The 11,480-nt window shown below is 52.2% G+C and overlaps 1 protein-coding gene across 1 annotated transcript; it reads right to left on the reverse strand.

Moving 5' to 3' along the window:
- Positions 1–3,030: 3,030 nt before the first annotated feature.
- LOC309836992 (leukocyte immunoglobulin-like receptor subfamily B member 3) lies at positions 3,031–10,286 on the reverse strand (the record flags this gene model as incomplete). Its single annotated transcript, XM_082677251.1, has 12 exons — positions 3,031–4,782; positions 4,860–5,024; positions 5,802–5,854; positions 6,079–6,116; positions 6,202–6,244; positions 6,582–6,689; positions 7,397–7,447; positions 8,055–8,357; positions 8,620–8,916; positions 9,141–9,443; positions 9,591–9,875; positions 10,058–10,286. The coding sequence occupies 12 exons, from the start codon at positions 10,284–10,286 to the stop codon at positions 4,639–4,641; spliced, it is 2,019 nt and encodes a 672-aa protein (XP_082533377.1). The 3' UTR covers positions 3,031–4,638.
- Positions 10,287–11,480: the final 1,194 nt, after the last annotated feature.

Genomic DNA, 11,480 nt, shown 5'->3' on the forward strand with positions numbered 1-11,480 from the left:
GAATCCAACAACACATTAAAAGGATCATACACCATGATCAAGTGGGCTTTATCCCAGGGATGCAAGGATTCTTCAATATATGCAAATCAATGTGATACACCATATTAACAAATTGAAGAATAAAAACCATATGATCATCTCAATAAATTCAGAAAAAGCTTTTGACAAAATTCATCACCGATTTATGATAAAAACTCTCCAGAAAGTGGGCATAGAGGGAACCTACCTCAACATAATATAGGCCATATATGACAAACCCACAGCAAACATCATTCTCAATGTTGAAAAACAAAGTATTTCCTCTAAGATCAGGAACGAGACAAGGTTGTCCACTCTTGCCGCTTTTATTCAACATAGTTTTGGAAGGCCTAGCCACGGCAATCAGAGAAGAAAAAGAAATAAAAGGAATACAAATTGGAAAAGAAGAAGTAAAACTGTCACTGTTTGCAGATGACATGAGAGAATACAAACATAGAGAATCCTAAAGATGCCACCAGGAAACCACTTAGAGCTAATCAACGAATTTGGTAAAGTTGCAGGATACAAAATTAATGCACAGAAATCTCTTGCATTCCTATAAACTAATGATGAAAAAGCTGAAAGAGAAATTAAGGAAACACTCCCATTTACCATTGCAACAAAAAGAATAAAATACCTAGGAATAAACCTACCTAGGAAGACAAAAGACCTGTATGCAGAAAACTATAAGACACTGATGAAAGAAATTAAAGATGATACCAACAGATGGAGAGATATACCATGTTCTTGGATTGGAAGAATCAATATTGTGAAAATGACTATACTACCCAAAGCAATCTACAGATTCAGTGCAATCTCTATCAAATTACCAATGGCTATTTTTACAGAACTGGAACAAAACTTAAAATTTTTATGGAACCACAAAGGACCCCAGATAGCCAAAGCAGTCTTGAGGGTAAAAAATGGAGCTGGAGGAATCAGACTCCCTGACCTCAGACTATACTACAAAGCTACAGTAATCAAGACAGTATGGCACTGGCAGAATAACAGAAATATAGGTCAATGGAACAGGATAGAAAGCCCAGAGATAAACCCACACAGCTATGGTCAACTAATCTATGACAAAGGAGGCCAGGATATACAATGGAGAAAAGACAGTCTCTTCAATAAGTGGTGCTGGGAAAATTGGACAGCTACATGTAAAAGAATGAAATTAGAACACTCCCTAACACCATACACAAAAATAAACTCAAAATGTATTAGAGACCTAAATGTAAGACTGGACACTATAAAACTCTCAGAGGAAAACATAGGAAGAATACTCTTTGACATAAACCACAGCAAGATCTTTTTTGATCCACCTCCTAGAGTAATGGAAATAAAAACAAAAATAAATGGGACCTAATGAAACTTCAAAGCTTTTGCACAGCAAAGGAAACTACAAAAATGATGAAAAGACAACCCTCAGAATGGGAGAAAATATTTGCAAACGAATCCACAGACAAAGGATTATCTCCAAAATATATAAACAGCTGATGCAGCTCAATATGAAAAAAACAACCCAATCCAAAAATAGGCAGAAGACCTAAATAGACATTTCTCCAAAGAAGACATACACATGGCCAAGAAGCACATGAAAAGCTGCTCAACATCACTAATTATTAGAGAAATGCAAATCAAAACTACAATGAGGTATCACCTCACACCAGTTAGAATGGGCATCATCAGAAAATCAACAAACAACAAATGCTGGAGAGGGTGTGGAGAAAAGGGAACGTTCTTGCACTGTTGGTGGGAATGTAAATTGATACAGCCACTATGGAGAAAAGTATGGAGGTTCCTTAAAAAACTAAAAATAGAATTACCATATGACCCAGCAATCCCAATACTGGGCATATACCCAGAGAAAACCATAATTCAAAAAGACATATGCACCCCAATGTTCATTGCAGCACTATTTACAATAGGCAGGTCATGGAAGCAACCTAAATGCCCATCGACAGACGAATGGATAAAGAAGATGTGGTACATATATACAATGGAATATTACTCAGGCATAAAAAGAAATGAAATTGGGTCATTTGTAGAGATGTGGATGGATCCAGAGACTGTCATACAGAGTGAAGTAAGTCAGAAAGAGAAAAACAAATATCGTATATTAACACATCTATGTGGAACTTAGAAAAATGGTACAGATGAACCGGTTTGCAGGGCAGAAATTAAGACACAGATGTAGAGAACAAACCTATGGACACCAAGGGGGGAAAGTGGCGGGTGGTGGTGGTGGTGGTGGTGTGATGAATTGGGAGATTGGGATTGACATATATACACTAATATGTATTAAATGGATAACTAATAAGAACCTACTGTATAAAAAAATAAAATAAAATTCAAAAAAAGAAAAACAGCCCAAATATATTATCTTACGGCTCTTGGAATTCAGCAGTATACAGTCAGGTCACTGGTATAAAGTCAGGGAACAGGGAGACACTCATTTACTTCATCTCCATCCAGAACCGGAAGTCTCGAAGGCGGTTGAATTCTATATATTGACCTTGTATGCAGCGATGCAGGAAAACTTTTTAATTAGAGTAGAAGATCTTTACATTATTTTGGATTTTCTGCGAACACAGCTGGCAGTCTCTTAGTAATACAATATTATTCTTACCCACTTCAGAGCTTCTCGCCTTGTTTTGTTTCACTTACTTGGTTGGTGCCTCCAGGGCACTGGTGAATACAAGTGGTCATACGGAACATACTTGGATCATTACCAGTCGTAGACGAAAGGATCTCAGGTTCTCACCTGTACAAGTGACGTCTAGTGTTGTTAAACATGCCCTCATCAACGAAAGGGAATTCCCTTCTATTTCTGATGCGTTTTTATTTTCACCAGGAATTGTTGGTATATTTTATCAAAGGCTTTGTCTGCATCTGTTAAGGTGATTATTTTTTATTTGTTCTGTTAAGGTATTGCATTATGTGATAGATTTTAAGCTACTCTAGCCTTCAAAATAAAACATCCCACAGTATGGTCATGAAGTAATGTCCTTTTTATATATCACTAAATCTTATTTGTGTACACTTTGTTTAGGGATTTCCATCTAAGCTCATGTGAGAGATCTTCCTGTGACTTCCCCATGTATAATTCCCTTGTCAGGTTTTGGTATAAATATTGTCCTGATCTGATGTGTTGAGGTATGTTTCTTCTTTTTCTGTTCTCGGGAAATGTTTGTGCAGTTTTGGGGTGTGTGTGTGCGTGTGTGTGTGTCTTTCACGAGTACATAAGTGCTCGGAAGAAATCACCAGTGAAGCCGCCTGAACTGCACACTTATACGTCGGACAATGATGACCGTCACAGCATTTGTCTGCATCCCATCACACAGTCGCCATTTCTTTTTTTGGTGAGAACATTTGAGATCTGCTCTCTTCAAAACACTCAAGAGGGGCTTCCCTGGTGGCGCAGTAGTTGAGAGTCTACCTGCCGATGCAGGGGACACGGGTTCATGCCCCGGTCCGAGAAGATCCCACATGCCGCGGAGCGGCTGGGCCCGTGAGCCGTGGCCGCTGAGCCTGCGCGTCCGGAGCCTGTGCTCTGCAACGGGAGAGGCCACAACAGTGAGAGGCCCGCATACCGAAGGAAAAAAAAAAAACACTCAAGAATGGGATACAGTGTGATTAGCTGTAACCACCATGCTGTATATTAGATCCCCAGAACTTATTCATCTTATAACTGGAAGCTTGTGCCCTTTGACCAATATCTTCCCATTTCCCCCTCGCTCCAACCCCTGGAACCAGCATTCTACTATTTCTTTCATTTTGACTTTGTTAGATTCTATATAGTTCAGTCGTGGGTAAGTTTTGATTAGAGTCAATGTATAAGGTGATAGATTTTCCACTTATTTTGTCCATTTAGTAAATTGTACACGTGAAGATTTCCATTCCATCTACATTTTCTGTATGTTGGCGTCAAATTTCTCATAATGTTCTGTTACTATCTTTATAACATCTGTAGGATTTGTAGTGCTGTCTGCAATCCCTTTCATGCTATTAGAAGTGTGAGCCTTCTCTCTTTTTCCCTCGGCTGTGGTGGCTAGGATTCATGAATGTTTTCAAGAATGAGTTTATTTTTTGCCTTAATTGATTTTCTCTACTTTTTGGTTGTCTTCATTATTAGCTACCCTTGTCATTATTATTCCCACCTTCTGCCTTCATTTGAAATAATTTGCTATTTTAATCCTAAACTCTTGGTGTGATATGTTAGGTCATCGATTTTTTTAAAGGCTTTTCTAATTCATTCATGATTCTTAATTTTCTCAATTCATAGGTTTGATGTGTATTATTTACATGATCATTCGTTGAAAACATTTTCCCACTTCTGTTTTGTTTTTTTTTTGTTTTGTTTTGATTTTGGTTTTCAGTTCACACATTGATTTTTGAGAAGTCTGTTGCATTATTTCCCAAATGTAAGGATATTAGTTATCTTTGAGGGTAGAATCAGGTGACTGCCCAAGGGCCCCAGGGGCTCCTGGTGGTCTGTGTTGGGAGTCCAGGCTGTCTGATGGTCATTAGGCGGTGTCCACTGCGGGCAGGCAGCTCCTGTGCCTTCCGGGGTCCGTGCAGTCTGCGTCCCCGGAGCGTGGGGTCTGGGTCCTTCGTGGGCTAGCGGACGGCGAGAGCAGCATACACGCTGGGCTCTTCTGGGGGCTCCCCTGACTGGGGGGCAGGGGTTGCAGTCTCCCGTCTGAAGGTCGAGTGGTTCAGCTGGGCATAGGTCACATCCTGGGGGGCTTCAGATGCGGCGGCCTGCGGTGGGGGAGAGGGAGGGAGGGTGTGTGGTTGGGGTGGGGGAAGCCTGGGGGCCCGGACAGGATGGGACCCACCTGACCGTCCCTCTGCTCGTCCTCTTCCGCTTGTCTGTCCTTTGTGTCCAGCAATCTCCCCGACAGGGAGGAAGGAGAGGTGGCCACCCCCCGCCTTAGTCTTGATCTTGAGTGGTTCACCTGGGCGTATGTCCCCTCCTGGGGGTCTGCATCCTGCCTGTTCTGCTGGAGGGAGAGAGTAGGACAGAAAGGGGACTTTCTGGATCCACTGTGATCTCCTTCCGTCAGCTTTCCACTGTGTTGGCAGAGTGATGCTTTAAAACCTTAGGTCAGGTCACTTTCCTGATGGAACCTCCGGGGACCTCCTAACACCTTGGAGCCTCTGGATTCTTTCTACTGTTCTGATTTCAGTATTAACACGTTATCTCCCTTGCACATTTGGCTCCAGCCGCACGGCCATCTTCCTGCAAAAGCACGTCCCTGCCTCAGGACCTTTGCACTTGCTGCCCCCCCAATGCACTCTGTCACCTTCTCTTGCTTTACTTTCCTTATCGGGACCTTGCATTCTAGGACGCTACCTGCTTCTTTACATATAGTCTTCTCACCCACCAGGTGAGCTCCCTGCTGCACCTGCAGCACCTACAGGGAGCCGGGGGGATGCGCTCTCCTTGTGCACCACTTTTGGGTGAATGAAGGAAGGGGGGCCTGGGGACTTTTGGGTGATTCACTTATTCACAAATCCTCTTGAGACGTGGGGCTTCTCTGCAACGCCAGAAGGTCAGACAGAGGACGGGGAGCAGGAAAGGGGACCCCGAAGGAGGGGCCATGAGGTCACAAGGAAGCAGGAGGGGTGGATCACAGCTGGACGACCCAGGAAGCGCGGAAGGAGACGTCAGTGTGGAACACTGCTGGAGCTGGGATGTGAGGACAGAGATGTGTCCATTGGACTGAGTTTGGCAACAAGAAGGTCTCTGGTGGCCTGGACAGGAGCAGGGGTCTCACCGGATGGTCCAGCTGCACCCCGTCCTCAGGCTGTGTGTCCTTCACGGCAGCATCTGCTGGGGCGGAACAGGGTGTGTATCGCTTGGTGGGATCCCCTGAGATCCCTCAGAGCTGGAGCCCCCGCAGTGCATCCAGAAGGGGCCACTGAGACCCAGGGGTGAGGGGAAGTGTGGGGTTTCAGTCCGCACCCCCTGAGCCCACCCCTTCCCAGCCTTCCCCTCCCCCACACAGGTGCCTCCAGAACCCTGTGTCCCCCACCCCGTCCTCTTCTGCTCACAGAGGGCCTGGTCCTGGGCGGCGGCGGCCGGGCAGGAGCTGGGGAGGAGGCGGGCGTGTTAGGGGGAGAATGAGGGGGAGCTGTGGGCGGGGCGGGCCTGGGGGTCTTCGGGGCGGGAGTTACCTGCTCTGCAGGCCTGTGTCCTTGGGCTCTGGGTCTGCAGCCCCTGCGGGAGGGTGGAAATCAGCCTCACCCTGGGCTGGGGCAGATGACAGAGGCTCGGCCCTGGGACTCTTACGACCCCCGCCCCTCACACGGGATTCAGGAGGAAAGAAGGAGACCTGAACTCATACTTGCGTACATGTTTCAACACTTCATGAGATTGAAAAGGAGGAAAATACCTTAAATTATACATGTCAGCTGACAGTACGTGTTTTCTTTCTAGATTTTTGAGTTTCAGACTCTGGACAATCTTTTTCTAAGCTGACCTTGCCCATCTCTTAGGTTTCCCTTCGGCTGGTGCCCTAAGCCCACCACCTCCAGTCACCCCGTTCCCTACTCACCCGACTTCCTGCGTCTGCTCTGACTCCAGTGTCGGACGAGGAGGACGAGGGGCAGCAGGACGAAGGCCACCGAGACCCCAATCAGGACGTTCAGGTACCATTTGAGACCTGGGGCACCAGTGACGTCATGCATGAGCCCAAGATGCCATTTAATTGAGCGCCTACTGTGTGCAGGCTCGTGCTGGGGTCTGTGCATTCATCTCCTCTAACCCACCCCACCCATTTTACAGATGAGGAAACTGAGGCACAGAGAGGGAATTCACCAACCCCAGTGACCCAGTCTGGAGGTGGCAGAGCTGGGATTGGAACCCAGGGCTGTGGGCTCCCCGAGCTGTCCTCCTGCCGCGCCCCACCCAAGGTGGACACCAGCTTTGTGCTCTGGGGGCTTCTCATCTGCAGGGGGTCCTGTCCGAGGGTCTCATCTGGAGCCGAGGGTCCTTCCTTGTTACCCTGCCCTCCCCCACCACAGCAGGGACTGGGGGAGGGGCCGGCTGTGTGCGGTGGACTCTTCATCTTTCCCTCCCCCTCCCCGTACAATGCCACCACCACTGCGGCACTGGGGACAGGCCCCCATACAGTCACATCCTCAGGGGCCTCCCTGTGAGGCCTCCTCTCCTGGGGGGTCAGAGCCAGAAGTCAGAACTGAAGGAAATCTAAGCTCCGGGCCACGATTCTCTGCCTTTACACTTGGAGAAACTGAGGCCCAGGCAGGGGAAGGGGGTCCAAGTCAGCGTCTCCAGAGGTGCGTGAACCAAGGCCATAACCGAGCCCTGCCCCCCTGGGCCCAACACCATGTCCCACAGACCCTCACTCACCCGTCTGCGGGCCTGGCTCCGTGGGGGGAAGGGCCCCAACTTCAGAGCCTCCTGGGGGTCAGGACAGAAGGTGAGGGTCGGGGGCTGCTTCTCCCCACCTCAGCCCACTGCTCCTCCCCCAGGATGGGCCCCGAGGGGTCATTCCCTCTCCATGACCCCCACCCTTCATCCACCAGCCTCAGAGCTCCTGGAGCCCTGGGGTCCTCCTGGCATCTCTGCTTGACCACCAACCTGTCCTTGAGGATCTGAGGGCATTAGATCCTCCCAGAGACCCTGAAACTGCCTTGGGGTGGCCTGTGCTCCCTCTGCAGAGAGGCCTCAGTGACTTCCTAGTTGTTGAACTGGGGCCTGTCGGTGGGGGGCTGGGGCCCCCAGAGGGTCCTGGGAATGAGGACAGGAAGCGGGTGGGGCTGACCCTGGAGTCCCCACCTCATGAAACCTTTCCCTTACACCTGCCCTGTGGTCTCCTCTACAGTCGTCAGGTTCCGGATTCCAGGTGAGGTGAGAAGGTGTGGGAGGGGATGGGAGGGCCTCTGAGGGGCAGATCCCCCTCTGGGTGACCCTCCCTCACAGTCCCCTCACTCAACCCCAGCCCAGAGTGCTCGGGACAGAGCCCTGAGCTGACTGAGTCAGAGAGGACAGGGTCAGCGTCCCTCACCTGAGACCGCGAGCTCCAGGGGGGCACTGGCATGTGACAGCAGGTAGGGGTTACTGCTGAGTGAGCTGTAGCACTTGTAGGTCCCATTGTGGGCTGAGGTCACGGGACTCATGGAGAATTCGGCCTGGAAACGCCCACCTCGGTACTTTGATCTAAGACGCAGTGGGGGCTGGGCTGCCCTCTCCTTGGACAGAAGGAAAGTTTCCTTTGTGCTCCTTGACTGACATAGCAGGGTCACGTTCTCTCCTGAGGCCACCAGGGGGCCCGGCTGCACCGAGAGGGAGGGCGTGTCAGGGAACGACCCTAGAGAGAGGAAGGGGGGTGAGGGGCTGCCCGCCCCCTGGTTCCGAACTGCGACTCAGCAGGGCCTCCCTGAGGCCCCTCATCTCTGTCTGTCTCTGTTTTTTCCGAGTCTCTCCCTCTCCCTGCCCACCCCCGTCTCTCTCTGTCTCCCTCCCTCCCTCCCTGGGGACCCCTCACGCCTGGTCGCAGCATCACCAGCTGGGGCTCCCCCGGCAGGGCCTGTGCAGAGTCTGGGTCCCTGACTGACCCGCTGGCTCCTCACCTGCCACCAGGATGTCCAGGGGGTCACTGGGGGCCGACCACTCGGAGGAGAGGTTGTGTCCACTGTAGCATCTGTACCGGCCCGCGTGGGTGATGGTCACCGGGCCCAGGGGGAAGCCGGCCTGAGAGAGCCCAGCCTGGGGCTGCCAGCCAGGGCGCTGGGGGAGGGCCTGTCTCCCCTCCTGGGACAGAGCGAATCTGTCATAGCTGACGTCAGAGCGACACTGGAGGGTCAGGCTCTGTCCAGAGGCCACGACAGGGCCCTGCAGGGTCAGGAGGGAGGGCTTCCCAGACACACCTGGGGGAAGACCAGCCCTGGGCTGTAGGGGCTGGTTCCTCCCATGAAGCCCCTTCTCCCATCCTGGTCCCCAGTCCTCATTGTCACTCACACTCTGTGTCTCTATCCTGTGCGCCCCGCTCCCCCCTCACCCCACCCTCTCATCTGGGACAATCCTGGGAGAAAAGCATCTAATAATGTCTCGTGCCTCAAAAAGTGTGTGAGGCCGGGGGAGACCTCCTTACCTGGGACCAGGAGCTCCAGGGGGTCACTGGGGTCCGACCACACCTGGGGGGTGTCCCTGTAAAAGCCGTGGCATCTGAACATCCACCTGTGGCTGGGGGTCACGCGACCCACGGGGAGCAGGACTTGGGTCTGCCCATGGGGGCCTCGCTGTGCATCCAGGGTCCAGGAGGACTTGGGTTCTCCTTCCTTAGTCAGAATGAACCCGTCCAGTCCCTCCCATGAGCCACACTGGAGGGTCACGTTCCCTCCCGAGGTCACCACAGGGCTCGGCAGGGCTGAGAGGGTGGGTTTGCTGTGGGCCCCTAGGAGAGAAGGAGGGAGCTTGTGAAATGGTGCTCACACGCCCCTTTCCTCCACCAGGGCTGGGCTGTGAGAGGGACACACGCCTGAGAGCAGACCCCCTTCCTGAGGGCAGAGCCTGAGGCTGGGACCCCCGAGTGTCCTCTCACCTGTCACCACCAGCTCCAGGGGGCCACTGCTCTCTGACCGGCCAGTGGGGCTGCGATAGTAACAGTGATATATCCCTGCATAGTCCTGTGTCATGTATGAGATGGAGAAATTGCCCTTGTTCCCGGGCGCCAGTGAGGGCCGTCTGTCCCAGGGAGGTGAGCTTCCCTCTTTATCCAAACGGAACATCTGGGCCCCCCGGGTCCCCTGACACCAGATGGTCACGGGGCTCCCCCAGGGGATCACAGAGCCTGGCTCAGCCCAGATGGTGGGTTTGGGGAGGGTGCCTGGAAGGACATCAGAGGCTGGGTCACAAGACATCCTCACCCCAGGTTCCCAGCTCTCAGCCCCCAACCTCCCGGACTCCCCCTCCTTCAGCCCAGAGCCGCTGCTCCCCACCCTATTGCCTGGGGGTGGTCCCTTGTCCCCATGATCAGTAGGGAGGTGGGACACCTGGGGACAGACTCACCTGCCTGCACCTGGGTCCTCAGGCCCACACTCAGCCCTGGAAGAGAGACCCCTGTGAGAGGTTCGCCCTGAATCCTGAGCAGCGCCTCTCCTACCCGTGAGCCTCCTGAGTCCTGGGGTCTCCTGACAGAGCAGCCTGGCTGTGGGGAGGGGTCCGTCCCTGGCTGGGGCTTCCCCTCCCCCTCCTCCATCTCACCGAGGCAGAGCAGGGCCGTGAGGCTGAGGGTCATGGCGTCTCGTCCCTGTGGTCCAGGCGGTGCAGATGGAGGAGACCACGGTGCCTTCAGGACGGAGACCCGAGGGTGTGTCCACTGGGAGGCTGGTCCTCCCCGTCAGGGGACTGTCACGTCAGCAGCCCCACAGGAAGGGGAACTGCCCCTCCCCAGGAGCCTGGCTCTCATTCCCATGACAGGCCCGGTGTCTTCCTGAGACGCCCCTTCCATATGAGGGTGACCCAGGCACGTCTTTCCCTCTTAGAGCATCGCCGTTGGGTCTCCTTCGTCCTTAGCCGGTCCATCGGCAGGTCCCTGTGGGGTCCTCACCATGGACAGGGATCACCCAGGCCCTGGCGATGCTTCAGGGAGGTTGCAGGTTCCTGCTGCACCGCAGAGCTCAGATCAGCAGAGACACACGTTTAACATCTGCCCACAGCTCCGTGGAGGTCAGTGTGGCAATGAGCACAGAGGAGAAGTTCGGGGCAATAAGGAAGGAAACATGCCTGCTCCCCTGGCCCCAGAGTGTGGGTTTGCTTTCTGTCTCAGCCCCCTTCAGGGACTTCTCCCTTTTTCTTGAAACAGCGTCCACCCCACCTTCCTGGGAACAAGCCCCTGAGTCGTTCCTGCCTGCTCGGTGGCCCTTGATCCTTGGACAGGGCTCTCCTCCCCGTCCTGTCATCCTGCCTGGAAGCTTAGGGGACCTTGATTTGAGGTAGAGGTCTCCCTTTGAAGGAAAACATCTCTATTTAACTCTGTCCCCACTGCTCTTGTAACCGTGAGGGCAGTGCCCTTTCTGAGCCTGAGTTTCCTCCTCTGCATGTTGTCGCGAGCCCCACTCCTCAGAGTGGCTGTGAGCTCAGTGGTGTCAGGTTCATTGCAGGATCACCGTTGTTAATTTCCAGAGCAGGTGACAACAGCAGTGGGTGGGACATGAGAGGATCCTGGGCTCAGACTCCACCGCAAAGTGGGTGTTTGTGGTGCCCACCTAAGAGCCCTCCTCTGCTCCTAACACTGAGAAATGCTATTTTGAATATTTCTGAAACACGTACCCACAGACACATGCAGAAAAAGAGAAAGAAAGTTCCCCAAATGGAGAGGGAACCAGACCAAAGAAGAGGGAACTAGGCTGAGTGGCCCCCGCTGACCGGGATCATCAAGGGGGTCATAGGGAGGAGGTTCCCACCTGTGTGGACAGAGAGAGGGACCCAG

The sequence above is a fragment of the Grampus griseus genome, assembly GCF_964374135.1.
Source record: "Grampus griseus genome assembly, chromosome: 19".
Lineage (NCBI taxonomy): Eukaryota > Metazoa > Chordata > Mammalia > Artiodactyla > Delphinidae > Grampus > Grampus griseus.